At 41.1% G+C, this 14,961-nt stretch overlaps 1 protein-coding gene across 24 annotated transcripts in view; it reads right to left on the reverse strand.

Annotated features, from left to right (window-relative positions):
- Positions 1 to 14,961, reverse strand: part of AFDN (afadin, adherens junction formation factor) — a 137,824-nt gene that overhangs the window by 90,333 nt on the left and 32,530 nt on the right. For 16 of the 24 annotated variants that reach the window (XM_057310888.1, XM_044379981.3, XM_057310892.1 and 13 more), the window contains exons 2-5: positions 8,852 to 9,047; positions 5,477 to 5,592; positions 3,410 to 3,573; positions 344 to 504 (exon numbers count right to left, since the gene is read on the reverse strand). In XM_057310888.1, the coding sequence (XP_057166871.1) occupies positions 344 to 504; positions 3,410 to 3,573; positions 5,477 to 5,592; positions 8,852 to 9,047 (637 nt within the window). The remainder of the gene's footprint in view (positions 1 to 343; positions 505 to 3,409; positions 3,574 to 5,476; positions 5,593 to 8,851; positions 9,048 to 14,961) is intronic. The other 8 variants (XM_057310889.1, XM_044379986.3, XM_044379985.3 and 5 more) reach the window with 3 other exon arrangements.

Genomic DNA, 14,961 nt, shown 5'->3' on the forward strand with positions numbered 1-14,961 from the left:
TAAGTTCCAAAGACATGGGAATACTGAGTAATTTGGGATTTGCTTCAAACTAGTCCAGTTTGGGAACAGGAGTAACAGAGGCAGGAGCAGAGATGAGACACGAGTTATTAATTATGGAAGCTGCATAATAAGTACACGGGAATCTTTCTGTCTTCTTTCATATATATTTTCCAGAATTCAAAAATAAAAACAAAAAAGAGCCGCACTGGGAAAAAATACGTAACTAAACATATCTCCTAGTGAACGGAACTCCTGTACTTAAGGCAAAGCTGGTCCTGTAGCAGACCCACAGGGCACACGGCGCCGCTTGCGGCACAGCATGGGGATCGCGGGCCACGGGTACCTGAGTCGGGCCGCCCATCCGAGCTCCGGAACTCCTGCATCCTCCTCTCTAGTTTCTGCTGCCGGCGACGCTTCATGACCACCTCCGGATTCGAAATTGTTCGGGTAAAGCTAGTTTCAGGCATGTCTTTGTAAACCTCTGCAGCCAGTCGGGAATTCTCACTGTAAAAAAAGAAAGGCACCGACAGTATTTTCTAAGTGTTGTATTAGAAGGAGTTGCACTATAATCAGACAAACATCCCCATGGCGGATGTCCGTGGGCTCGTGCTGTCCCGAGCACCGGCGTGCTGTGGACCAGTGACCACGTGCTGACGAGTGCTGCGGATACAAAACGAAGGTCCTCTCGGTACAAGCAACACACTAAATTAAATAGAAATTTATCATTGAAATCTCATGGTGAGTTTATGTAACTTAATTATTGTGGGTTCACTAATCAGGCTAAAAGAAAAATGTATAAATTATACATGTCAGGAATTTCCACCAGTGTTTTCCTAACATAGACGAAATGAGTGATAAAACATTCCAACCATAAGAAGTAGAGGATCGAATATACTTTTATTTAGTAAAAATCTCTCTTAAAATTATAGTAAATCTTGAACTCAAATGGCATAATTTTTAAAGAACTAAATGATTTACCAACATTCACTTTCTTGAAGCTAAATTTTCAAAAGAAAATGCTCCAGCAGTTCCTCTGACAAGGAGTCAACTATAGAGAATGAGGAGTTGAAGACTGCATATTAAAGAAAGACTGATGACTAAATTTTGATAAATATAAAGACTTCATTCTTAACCATAAAAATAATTTAACTAAAAACCGATCAAGCACTGGGGCCCCTGGGTGGTTCAGTGGGCTGAGCGTTAGACTCTTGGTTTTGGCTCAGGTCTTAATCTCAGGGTCCCGAGATCGAGCCCCATGTGAGGCCCAGTACTCAGGAGGGAGTCTGCTTGAGAGTCTCTCTCTGCCCTTCCCCCACGCCCCTGCTCACTCTTTCTAACACAAAATCAAGCTTTGAATCAACCAAATTCAACAACTTAACTTGTTTTAAGTAACTAATTTTCTAAAAACAGACCACATATCACCCTATAAACCTGATAAATAGGACAAACCATAGCCTAAGTTTCAAATGCTCCTTTTCTTAGGTTTTTTCATGTATAAGCAATATATTTATACAAATTCTGTCTCCTGTTTATGCTAAATAGAGCCTTACTATGTAATACTTTACTCAAGAGTTTATGCTCATTACACAGACATCACTGCCTGACGGATTAATACCTAAACCCACTTTGATGCAATCTGAAATGGGCTCGATTCCACTCCACAGTGGAACATCATTAACTAAGGAACGGTTAATTGTCCTCAATAGATACAGGACACTGTACCAAACAATAAAGAAAGACTTGAAGAAGTCACTACAACAGAACAGAAATGGTCAGTGAATGTGTAAAAAGACATCTACCTTGTTAATGGGAAGATAAATTCGAGTTATTGGAGGTATTACACACTGTGGAGGAGAGAGTGTATGACAGTTCTCAGAGTAGGAGGAAGTGAGAAGGTTTGTGGGCTCCAGAAGACATATCCAGGAGCAGTCTGGCAATGTACGCGTCCTCGGGCTGCCCCTGAGCTGTCCTTCCAGAGTGCTCCCAGAGTTGGAGAGCAAGGATGGTCACAGGAGTATTACTTATAGGACCAAAAAACCTGTGAAGTACCTACAGGCACACAAAAAGGGGCCAGTGAAATAAGATCTGAAAAAACTATATGAGAGACTCCTACATTAATTATTTAGACGACTTCATACTTTTGTGAAAATATATACTTGTGAATATATGTATGTGTATGTGTGTATGTGTATATATATACATATATATATATATGCATTTATATGATATATTCTAATGGGAAAAGGTCATGTGGAAAGCTCTAGTTTTAAAAGCTTATGACTGTATTTGTTTAAAAACTCTACATAAACATATGAAGTACATATTTTTGTATCAAAAACAAACTATAGTGATGCCTGGGTGGCTCAATCAGTTAAGCGTCTGCCTTCAGCACAGGTCATGATCCCAGGGTCCTGGGATTGAGTCCCGCATCGGGCTCCCTGCTCAGTGGGGAGTCTGATTCTCCCTCTGCCTCTGCCTGGGGCTCCCCCTGCTTGGGAGCTTGCTCGCTCTCTCCGCCAAATAAGTAAGTAAAATCTTAAAAAAAACAAAAACAAACCAACCTACGGCTCTCTCTGGGCTCCTGTGATGACAGCTGACTCCTCCTCTCTTTCTGATAAATCTGTATGCTCTGACTTCCTAACACGAATGCCTGCTACTTCAGCAACAGAAGAACAGTGCAGACACCATGCTGCGGTCACCAGCAAGGCGAGGAGGGGCCTAGGAGGGAGTGCACAACATGCTGCTGGCCTGATGAACGGAATGACTCATGGGAAAACAGGCGGGACTATGCCAAGATCTCCCACCTAAGGGGAAAGGTCAGTTTCTTCTGATGTCTTTTCTGTTACAATCGAAATGCACTGATCTCCCTTATTCCATCAGCTCTGAGGTCAGAAGTCAAAAGCCTTTCTAGAGCTAAGTACAACTATCATGGGGCTGGGATGACGCAGTAAGGAATGGGAGCAGGCGGGCTGGAGTCAACGAGATGGTGCATCTGAACCTTAGCGGCTCTTCTCGCTGTTCCTGCCAACCTCTGATGAGCATTCAGTGTAGTTAAGGTCTGTAAGAAAGCACTACTGCCTTAAGGACCAAAAACACCAGAAACGAAAGGCCAGACAAAGGTGAAGAAACCACTGACATTAATGGTCTACTCAGATAAAACAACCCTGTTCACCAGCCTGCTTCTTTGGGATTAGCAAACCCATGAGACCGGTGTGGTCGGCCATAAACCTTGCTTAGCTGAGACCCTCCACCTTCCCCACACACAAGAGCCAGAGGGTACCGAAATTCACTTCCTAACGGATGTTCATCCTCTTCACAGTTAACCTGGCAAGGTAACGAGATCCACTACATTAAAAACATTCAGCTTATCAGAGCAAAAGGAAATAGAGATACGTCCAGAATTACTTACATGTCATCCCCTTGGAAAGGCCTATCATCCTTATCAGACGCCTGCCTTACTGCCTCTTTTTCTCTCTTCTTTTTCTCCTTCTTTTCTTTCTTTGAGAGGGTTCTCTTGAAGTTCTGGATAACACCTTCTTTCTCCTGCTTCTCAGGTCCATTGCTTTGAGCCTTCTGATAAAAGTAGCATCGTCACTATGGTGGCTGTTACACAGAATCACAGCAAGCTCTCTACGGCTGAGCTAACTTCATCTCACGTTACGGCCAACACCCAGCTACTGCAACAGGGGAAGGTCCGGGGGATGGAAATGTTCTTTGCCCTGACCGGCTAACGGTTACCGGTGTGTATTTAGAAAAATTTAATGAATTATACATCCAAGATCTGGGCATTTCATCGTGTGTGTATTTTACCTTGATTCAAAATTCATACGCAAGCAAGCAAGCAAACAGAAAACCAAACCCAGCAAGAAAACTATGAAATCTGATTTTCCATAAATAAAAATCCAAATAATTTACATAAAGTTACTTTTAAAAAAGGCTAATCAAAATATGGAAATAACTGGGGCGCTTGGGTGCCTTGGTTGGTTGAGCATGGAACTCGTGATTTCAGCTCACGTCATGGTCTTGGGGTTGTGGGACTGAGCCCCCTATCAGGCTCCATGCTTAGTACAGAGTCTGTTTGTCCTTCTCCCTCCCCCTGCTCTCTCTCTCTTTAATAAATAAAATCTAAAAAGAAAAAAAAAAAGGAAATAACTGTTTAAATCATTATCTACTTTATATATGTTTTCTCTAACATCAAAGAAATGTTAAGCATACTGTAAGAAATGGTTTTTTGGAAGCAAAATTATAAGTCCTGTTTCTGCAAAAACTCCTATTTCTTTTCCAGATCTTGTTTATCTGCTTATTTATTCTTAATTTACAACATGGCCTACACAGACTTTTTGGGGCGGGGGTATAATTAATAGGTTGACTGGTAAAGAACCAAGAAAAACACGAAAGAATGGTTACTGTATTGGGAAATAAACTACCTTCTGTTTTATCTAAGTTAGTATTTCTATTTTCATTGCTAGCCATGTCAGCACTGTCCTGACCCTAGTAAGAGGTCTAATCCACACGAACGAGGATCTCTAGCCCACAGCTAGGCACATCAGCTAAATTCACGATGCAGAAATGAAATAAAATATGGGCCCAAAAAAAAAGAGAGAGAGAGAGAGCTGTCCCTTCTTACTTTATATGGATTTGCTACAATGCCACTAGAAGCACAAGTAATGAGTAAGGCCAAGAACACATTTTGTGTATCTAAAACTCTTCAACATGGAACACTAACATCACACAAATTAAGTGAAAATTTTCTGTTTCCAGAAGTGAACAATGACACTCTTTTCCCAAAATAATTAAATAGAAGATTTTTCTCAAAATATTCTTGACCTCTGCATTTGCTATCACCTGTCAGTACTGAATTCTAGTGTAAGATGCCATTTGATTTAACACAGAAATTACAGTTAGTTTCAAATCTTATCTGTATTTCATAGTGGTCCACATAAGAATAGCAGCACAGGAATTCCAGACACCCTACCACCTGAGAAAGTTTTAGTATCACTGCACTGCATTACATCAGCCCAGGAAGTTTGCTTCTGTCTAATCTTACACACAGAGTATGGAAAAGGTTTTAAATGTGCCTTATTAGGTTGTACTGAAAATACACACAAAATAGGTTATTAAAGTTCTATTTTCCCTTGTGATTCTTATTAAAATATATTTTGACTTTCTAATTTGGTAAAAAACCTGGAGCTGATTATACTTGAACATTAAATCTCTTAATAACAAAAGCTTCCATAACTTCTTTGCAAAAGTAAAGAGCAATATTAGGGATTATTTAGTGAAACAGAGGATGAAACAGAGAGAAGTAGAACTCCTTTTAATTTTTTTTCAGGGAGGAGGGTAAAAAAGTCATTTAGGAAATGCAGCAAACAGGAAAGTTCGGTGGAGGCCCATCGCACTAACGCCAGTCTCATGTCCGTCTCGGGCCGACCCGGGCCCGGGACAACGTCAGCATGAGATGTGGAGGGGGTCCTACCTTAGGAGGGAGGGCATCGTTCTCATTCTTAAGAACAAATCTGCCCTCTCGATCGTCTTTATTCCAATTCAACTGAACAACTAGGGGCTTCTCATCTATATCCAATCTTCTTTCTTCTTCAAATCATGAAACGAAAAAAGTTAAGTCATGGTTATTTAATGGCACTAGCTAAATACAACATTCTCATATAAGTTTAATTTTATAGACATAAAATACCTTATTACCACAAGTACTTACTAACAGGCTGAAATGTAATTCAAAATGTTATGTGAGAGTTTTAATTATTTACTATTTTGTTGCCACTATAATATATACTACCATGTAGCCAGTGCCAAACACTGACCAGGGATGACGTCCTTACCACATTTAGAATCCAACTGGGAAAATAAGAGAAATACAAACTAGGAAAAAATATATATAGGGCTTTGCTATCAGCCTAGTTCTGTAAATCAAATTATCTCATATATGCAACTGGAAAACAAGGAAACAACGTTAACGTAACACAGGAGTTCGGCTGACCTATGAGATTTCCTTCTCACACAAGTGTTGTGACAGCTGTACCCTGCTTTCTATCTCTCGACTCCCAAACTCACTAGGTCCAGCCCTCACAGCACCTCCCACCATGGAACCACCATCCTGTCTCTTCGTTAGGATAAAGTGCTAGGTTTAGAGTATTCCTTCCTTGCTTGCTGGACATCTAACATGCCTCAGGAACGTGGCAGCCCACAGAGCAGGCTCCCCTGAGGGCCCGGCACACCTCAGCCACTTATTAGAAGCCTACAGTCAGCAAAAATCATTCACATAACTGTCTATAGGATGTCTACAATGAGGGCAGCAAACACAGGACACAGAGCCCAGCTGGAGAACTACCGAGATAAAGGAAGTAGGGATCAACGGGACAAATTTACAGGGTAAAAAAGTCTTACACAGGCTTTTAGTAAATACTGTATGTAAACAGCAATGTTAATTATAAGAATACAGGAGTAACAAACTCTAATTTATTATTTTATGAACTGAAAATATGAGAAATGAAAATTAGAGCAACAAATTAGGGACTGGGTGAAGTCTGAAATTCCTGCTACAAACCAAAATTACCAAATTCTTCTTGTTGCAAAATTTGTACTAGATCAAAATCCTTCATTGTATATTTCTAGAGAACTAATTTTAAGAACTAAGTCAAAACTGTAAAAGTAAAATAAAAACAAGGGTGAGGTATTATAAAGCATGTGAGCCTAACTATTAAATATAAATACGGTCAGGGTCCTACCACAACGTTGTAACTTTAAGGTCTAGTTCTGCCTTAGTGGTTCTCATACTGCTGTTGCTGTTGAACAGCAGAATCCTTTTTATTTTCCCAGCTGATTTCACATAAGGAATCCTAATACGTGGAGAGGCTAAGATGGAGTCTCCGTGGGGCTGAAGGGCGGGTTGGGGCCTAGGATTCAGCGCCCTGGACCTACGGTGCACAAGAATGAGGTGAGGTGCCCTGAGCACTCGCTGCGGGCCATGCTCAATCCCCAGGGAAACAAGGTGCATCCCGCAGACACTGCACGAACTGCTAGCTGCAGGCAGCCCCCAGTCCACACCGGCCCGCGGAATCCCTTCTGCTCGAGGCACACCGGTGTCAAGCTGGGATTTCCGGGGTACTGTACAGAACCACCAGCACTGCCCCAAACCAACACGGCTAAGAAATGAGGGCTCCCCCTCTAATCGACGAGCTGGGCAGGGCCCAAGAGGCACACAACCTATCAGGGTGAAAATTTTAGTTTTCCTTTCATTTTATGTGCACTCTTTTTTCAAACATCTATCCGGTTGTTGGAGCATAAATGCTTATCAACTTGTCTGAATCAAACTACTCAATAAAACGAAATGTTAGGTATTTCCCTTGGCCCAGGGGTGCCACTGAAAAATCACTGACATGCTCGGGGCTCCGTGACCCGAAAATCAAGCACACGCACGCGAGGGCTCTCCCCGCATCTGAGCACAGGCAGCCCACTGCGATGAGCGCGGACACGAGCACGGACAGAGCCGGACTGTCCTAGCCGCTCAGCTCAGGGTGTGGGCAAGACTCTCCCCTTCTTCTCCAGACACCGTTATTGTGTTTTCAGCCCCTACAGCTAAGATAGTTTACTTTTTAATTAAAGGACATGTAAAAGAAAAGGTTTCTTTTAACATAATCAAAATCACTCCATTTTTAGATCTCAAATTCCAATCTTACATATTATCCTAAAGACTTCACTTGGTGGTTTTCAAATGACCAAAAAGTGAAAACACAAAAAGGTCTGGAGGTGAGAGGTATCTTCTTCTCGATAACCTGGTTATAATGATTCCGAGGTAAAGGAAAAACTCAACCTCAGAAAAACCATCCATCCAAAGTGAAGTATCTTCTGTTGTCAAATCTAGCTTTGGTATTATCTGTGTAGTGGGACACCCTCATAATGGTGACAGAGTAATGAACGAATATGGCCTATCTGATAATTCTACTGGGGAAAAAAGGGTGTGGTCAAACCCAAATTCCAAACAGTACAAAACTGTTCACCCAATTTCAAATGTACACAGAGAGCCGTAATTTTGAAGTTAAAACAAATAACTTATGTTCAAAAAGGACTTCAGGATGGAATTTAACATGTATTAAGTTTTGGTTTGGGCCGTATGTAATCTTTTACTTGCTGCATTGATTAAGATTTGTATTTTTCATAGGTGACTCAGTATTTCCAAAGCACTCATAAAAAACTTAAGAAATTTCTACATTTCTAATTAAACCTAAAATTGTTATTTGATATAGGTACATAGGATATTTTCAGAAATTTTAAACATTAAAAACAAGGAGAAATTACTAATTACATAAGACAATTTCCTCAAGATACCCTAATTACTCCCAAAGAATAATGAAAATATACTGTCTCACATTACAAAACACTCATTTTTGTAAGACTGATGGCTCAGACTCACAAAGTGTTTAACTGGGTTAAATTTAATGGTCGTATTAGAATGTACACAAAAGAGCCCCATGAACTACTGCTCCAAAAGCAAGCACCACACCGCGTCATCAATGTGTGCGACACGGAGGTCTGCTGGCTAATTTTAACGAAGAAATGTCATGCTACTTATCTCTGAAGAAATAAGCATGTATTAAATTAACACATTCATTCTAACTTCCCACAGATGTGTGTACCAGGATCTTGTAAGAACATTTCACAGACACGAGAACATTCTGCCCGCTTCTCAGATGTTCCCCAACCCCTCTGGAAAGAGAAGGACCCTAGGGAAAGCAGGGCTGGACTGACTGAACGGCCCTCTGGACAAACGAGTGTTTCAGGAACTCTCTATCCAAGATGGGGCTACCCCGCCAGCACCCTGTGTGTGCGCACAGACCTCCGCTGACATGCACTTCATAGAGGGAGTACTTGGGGGATGACAGCATCCGCATGTCAGGCCGGAATTTCTCCGCCAGTGTCTCGATCACATCTTGAGTGGTGGCAGTACTAGATACCCGAATACATTTTGTTGCAAAATTTCCAGCAGCTTTATCTTGAAAATAAAATCTCATCACTCCATGGAACTCCAAATCCTAAAAGAAAACAAAAAGATACATTTTTGGAAAAATAACATTCTAAAAAGATTCACTTTTTATAACAATAATAAACAAAAAAAGGCTATTTGCCACTTTTAAAAGATGTTTCATTACCATAAACATCTGAGACAGAAACTGAGAGACATGGCATTTTAGTCCTCAAATTTAATTATGTGACTTGGGACAAGTTATTTACAACTCCTGCCTTACTCGTGTCACATCTAAGACAATGGCTGTAGCGTAGGTGATGTCAGTAACAGCTAATATTAATGGGTCTTCAGCAAGTACCAGGCACACCTTGACATGCATTATTTTACTATGGCTTTATAACGGCCCCGTTAAGTAGATTTATTACTAAACTCTATTTTCAAGGTTTGGTCATTAAAACACAAAATTTAAATAGCTTACTCAAGTAGTTATACAGCAAATCCAGAGTTAAAACCCAGATCCCCTGGTCCCCAAAGTACATGCCTATCGGTCCCTGAGGTCCTGCCCAGCCTTGAGATTATGAAGTCTCAATGAAGAGACCACTCTCAAACCACAGGGAGACGTTAGCCCCAACTCTACCATGAATGTGAGTAAACGGAGACTCTTTAGCTTTTCCAGAATATAACTGCAACTAATTTTAATATGAACTACTTGCCCCAAATCAATGAACACAATTAAAGTATTTCTCAAAACCTTACTTCTAGAGAAAAATACAATGGTCTTTACAAGCGAAGGAATACTACTGTAAGACAGACCGTAGCCCATGCAACTATGGGACACTCTTTCCTGTTATTTCCTTGTTTCCCTCTTTAGTTAATTAAATGCAGTTCAGTTAGTTGAAACTCACATGAGCTTCCAGGCCTTCCGCTACAACCGTAAGACTCAGTGGTTCATATCCCACAGCTGAACCACTGCATCAGAGAGAACCTGGTTCTTGTTTGGTGGGTTGCACTTTCCCTGGGGATACTGGGGGGGGGGTTAGGTCCAGAGCACCTGTGTACCCCATTATTTCCCTGAACACAGAAAAAGCACAGGTCCCAACGAAATTCCAAGGAGCGTTTCTAACTCCGTGGCTGCCCTCACTGCCCCCCCCCACCAAAGGTCCACTGGCTCATCGGTTCTCCCCTCTTCTCGCCCTCCACATGAGCACGTGAAGTCATTCCACCTTCAACAGACACCTAGAATCCATCCCAAGTTTTGTTAAAAGTAAGTCAGATGATGTCACTCCTTAGCTTTACTCCTGGCAATGGCCTTTCTATGGGCTCAAAGCCCATCACAGGTAAGCTTTTCTCTACGTCCTCCCAATCTATTTGCTTATTCTTCACTAATAATTATAATAGTTATGGGATATTAGAATGTGGCTAACTGTAAAAACTATACGAAAATTAAAACAGAAAATGAGACATTAACACATATTTCTAGCCCTAAAGTTTTACCGTGCTTGCTCAGACACTGTCCGAGCACTTGGCAGTCAGTCCATCCTACCCATTTCCTACTGCCCCAAGGAAAATACAGGATAAGTGAGCATGTGTGTAAAAAAAAAAAAAAAAAAAAAAACACTGAACCACAGATCTTGGGTTATGGGGGTGAGACTGAAAAAAGCTTTATGAGTTAGCAAAATGGGAGCGATATTAATAGTCTTGCTCTGGTCTCTCAAAATTATATAAACTGCCTCTTTGTTCAGCCTGGGTCAAGCAGTAAAGAAAGTCAAGCAACATCCTTTTTAAAGGTTTATCTTTTAGTCTGGCAACCCCGAAACCTCCATAAAGTAACAGTGCTGGTGAAAGGTGCTCCTACACTGTAAATGCATGTGTCGGTACAGGACAGCACTACTACTACTACTATTACTACTACTACTATTACTACTACTACTACAGGTGCAGCATTACTGATACTCCATAAAGTAACAGTGCCAGTAAAAGGTGCTCCTACACTGTAAATGCATGTGTCGGTACAGAACAGCACTACTACTACTACTACTACTACTACTACAGGTGCAGCATTACTGATACTCCATAAAGTAACAGTGCCGGTGAAAGGTGCTCCTACACTGTAAATGCATGTGTCGGTACAGGATAGCACTATTCCTACTACTACTACTATTACTACTATTACTACTATTCCTACTACTACTACTACTACTACTACTACTACTACTACTACAGGTGCAGCATTACTGATACTCCATAAAGTAACAGTGCCGGTGAAAGGTGCTCCTATACTGTAAATGCATGTGTCGGTACAGGACAGCACTATTCCTACTACTACTACTACAGGTGCAGCATTACTGATACTAACAAAAGCTCCTGTGCACCAAGTACTTCCTCTCAATACTTCCCCTTCAGGGCTAACCCAGCTCTCCTCTGCTCGCTGGTCTTCTCCCCTCACCCCTCCCCTGGCCCGTCCCTCTCATCATTCAAAAGCTTCCACTTCAGGTTCAGCTGTCCCTATCCACCACCCTGGCAGGCTAGCCTAAGACAGCACCGTAGGAAACAAGAACTACTCTACACAATCAGTTGTATAAATTCAAGTGTTTATAATGGGAGTCCTACTTTTATCCCAGGATTCTGACACTATCATCACCACTACCACTCTGAAATCATCTCTATATTACAATAACAGTCTCAAATAGTAATTGGCAAAACTACCCTGGCTCCTCCCATGGCTCATGGTTTACAGATGAAGTTAAACCAAAAAGGTTACAAAGTAAGCTCCCACTCCATCAATTTGCTAACAGAGTAATTGTACATCATTTGTGACAGGAATGAAACAGGTGTACCTCTGGATCCCGAAGACAGGAAAGCACCACTTTCTCTGATAACTGTCAACAGGTAACTCCAAAACTACCAGACATCAAAGATCTGGGAGGAAATGCCCAACTTGGCAAGAACACAAAGGAAAGGCTCAAAAGTGAGTCTGGTAAGGCAAGCATGGAAAGGAGGCGATCCCTCATGAAATCACCCTCATAAAAATCCCTTATGTATAGATTACTACTGCTTTTAAGAGGAAACTACAAATACAAAATTTCCATTATTAACGTGGTTCTGCTACTGATCTCACATAAAATGTTGAGATAAAAGGAAAAAATAGGAGTAAACCCAAGGGCAGAGATCCAGCAAGCAGCAGCACCCATGTCTACAGAGAAATATTTCTGTTGGCGTTTTTAAAGAAACAAATCTCCACGTTCTACACCAAGCCTAAACAAAGCAGCCTATTAAAAGTACCTTTGATTTCATTTGCACTAGATAAATGTTAATAAATATTAACTTAGTTTGCTTGGTTATCTCAATATCACACAGAATATCTGAGTATAGCTATTACTAGAATAACAACTTAATAAATTAATACATTAGCACTGTGTTTAATTATTCAGCCAAATACAAGTTTGGCCTGTGTGACTAAGTCCACAAAATTTTATCAGACCTGAGAAAATTGATAAAATCAAGTTCTTCAACCTAAAAGTGCAGTGTGTAATGACCAAACTAACAAACAATAATAACTAACGTATTAAGGGCTACTATGTGTCAGATACCAGGAGTTCAGTATCTGATTCCTCAAACATGAACTGGGTGCTATTATCATCCCTACTTTACAGGGGGTACAAAAGAAGGTCCACGGAGGTGTTAAGCATGCTCTATCTATAATCAGACGGCTCACCAAGGAGCAGGGCTGCGATGCAGCCAGCATTACTGTCCCTGGAAACCTCACCTGGTACAGCACCATGCTCTGCACCCCTTGTTCAAGACACTTCATCATCTAGAGGAAGAGGAGTGTGAATTTCTTCCTTTTCTTTACAACAGGTACAAGAGGAGTTCCGGACAAACAATGAAGAAAAAGAACTCCAACACTCAGAGCAGTCGATCCCCACCTAGACAGAACTGGCATTCAGATACAAGTATTCTTAAAGCTCACTTTGGGACTGGAGGCCAGGCTCACACCGCGCACAGTGCCCGATTAACTCCTCTATGAGCCTACCAGCCTGCCCACTGCATGGTGCAAGGGACACCTGGGAGTCTGCAGCAGGGTAGGAATAAGTTGGCATTTCAACTTAATAGCTGTATCTTTGAGTGAGCTCTCTGATATGCATGTGAGCTCCAATTTCCTTAATTATAAAATGAAAATAAGCTTGTTTTGAGGAGTGGACTATATAAAGAACTAGCAATCAGTGCTCCCACTAGACGGCAGCTTTCCTGAGGGAGCCCCTGATTCATTGTTCTAGGCCGTCCCTCAGTCTCTAATACATTGCTTCGCACATAAAAATAACAACAAATTTGAGTCAAAACTGCCAATAACAATATCCAATTCTTCCAGCTGTGATCTGTCTGTTCTGAACTGATACGGACTCTGGAACAAAACTTCAAATCCGTAATTAGCAGCCATGAAGTGTCAGTAACAGGGCTAATAATCTGATAACGTTGCAGCCAATACGGTTATAATTTTACAAAGACAAATATCTCCTTAACGAAGTCCTTACACAAATTACCCAAGAGATGATAATATTTAAAATTCAAAAACACTGTTGTAGGTCATCCGATACCTATGCGAAGTGCCTACTTGCTAGCAGCATATTTTCAGGAAGAGACTTGTGTTTGGAGCAGGCAGGCCGGTGACTGGGGTTAGCACTATAATCACCACAGTCCGGGCACCATATGTCAAGGGCAATGGCGGAAGTGAGAAGCAGAAGACGCAATGCATCACCTGTTTCCTTTCCTTCAGGGTTCTTCTTCCTGACCACAAACCAAGTGTCTTTCTTTCCTGAAAGTGTATATTTACCTTTGTATAAACTTCTCCCTGAGAAATATTATCACAAAGATTATTATTATTATTATTATTTTTAAAGATTTTATTTATTTATTTGACAGAGATAGAGACAGCCAGCGAGAGAGGGAACACAAGCAGGGGGAGTGGGAGAGGAAGAAGCAGGCTCATAGCGGAGGAGCCTGATGTGGGGCTCGATCCTGTAACGCCGGGATCACGCCCTGAGCCGAAGGCAGACGCTTAACCGCTGTGCCACCCAGGCACCCCTATCACAAAGATTATTACAACAGAAATGGAACACTACTTGGGGTGGATTTAATGACAACGTAGAACAAAATCATTTTAATATTTATTAGAAAGAACAGACCAAAAACAAAAACAAAACAAAACAAAAACCCAACCACAGAAGGCTATACTATAAACTACTAGAGAGCCAATGCAAAAAACAAAGGATTAAAGGTGGAGATTTGCTTTTAAATATTTTATCAGTCTTATTAACTAATGAAACTGATAATCAAGTGGCCTTCTCCAAACCAGCAAAACTCACCAGGGCGACCTCAAACCTCCTTTTGCTCGAGCTACTCAGAACCATTTGTTTTAAAGCTAAATTGGTCCACCATGCTAATCCATTTTCTCACGGTGTCCAGCATTTCTGTGAAGCCATTTCCTCGCCTGCAGCAAAGCAATGCTAACTGTAACAGGTAATCATCCAACTCTCCATGGAAAACAGGGCAGTGGACAGAACACACCACTTTATTACACACACATAATTCATTTTTAATGCTGGGGCCTCCAAAAATAGGTGCAAAATGTTAAGAAAAAATACAGCTGTGCCCCAAAACACACACACACACACACACACACACACACACACACACACACACACTATTATTAGTACATAAATCAATCAACTGGACAACAGCCATTTGTGTGTTAATAATTTAGGTGGAAGACGGACAAAATACTTGAATATGGGTTTTTGGGATCTTACTTGTATAAACACTGTTTATTAAACACTAGTACTTCAAGCATACTCTTTAAAATTATATGCATTTCAGGAAAGCTTAAAATAAGTAATAACTGTAAGATGTCCTCACCAGGCTCATGCTTACTCCTCCCATGGCATTCATTCCCAATGGGGCCTTTTCCCTACCCTTCTCACATA

The sequence above is a fragment of the Ursus arctos genome, unplaced genomic scaffold (genome assembly GCF_023065955.2).
Source record: "Ursus arctos isolate Adak ecotype North America unplaced genomic scaffold, UrsArc2.0 scaffold_13, whole genome shotgun sequence".
Taxonomy (NCBI): Eukaryota; Metazoa; Chordata; class Mammalia; order Carnivora; family Ursidae; genus Ursus; species Ursus arctos.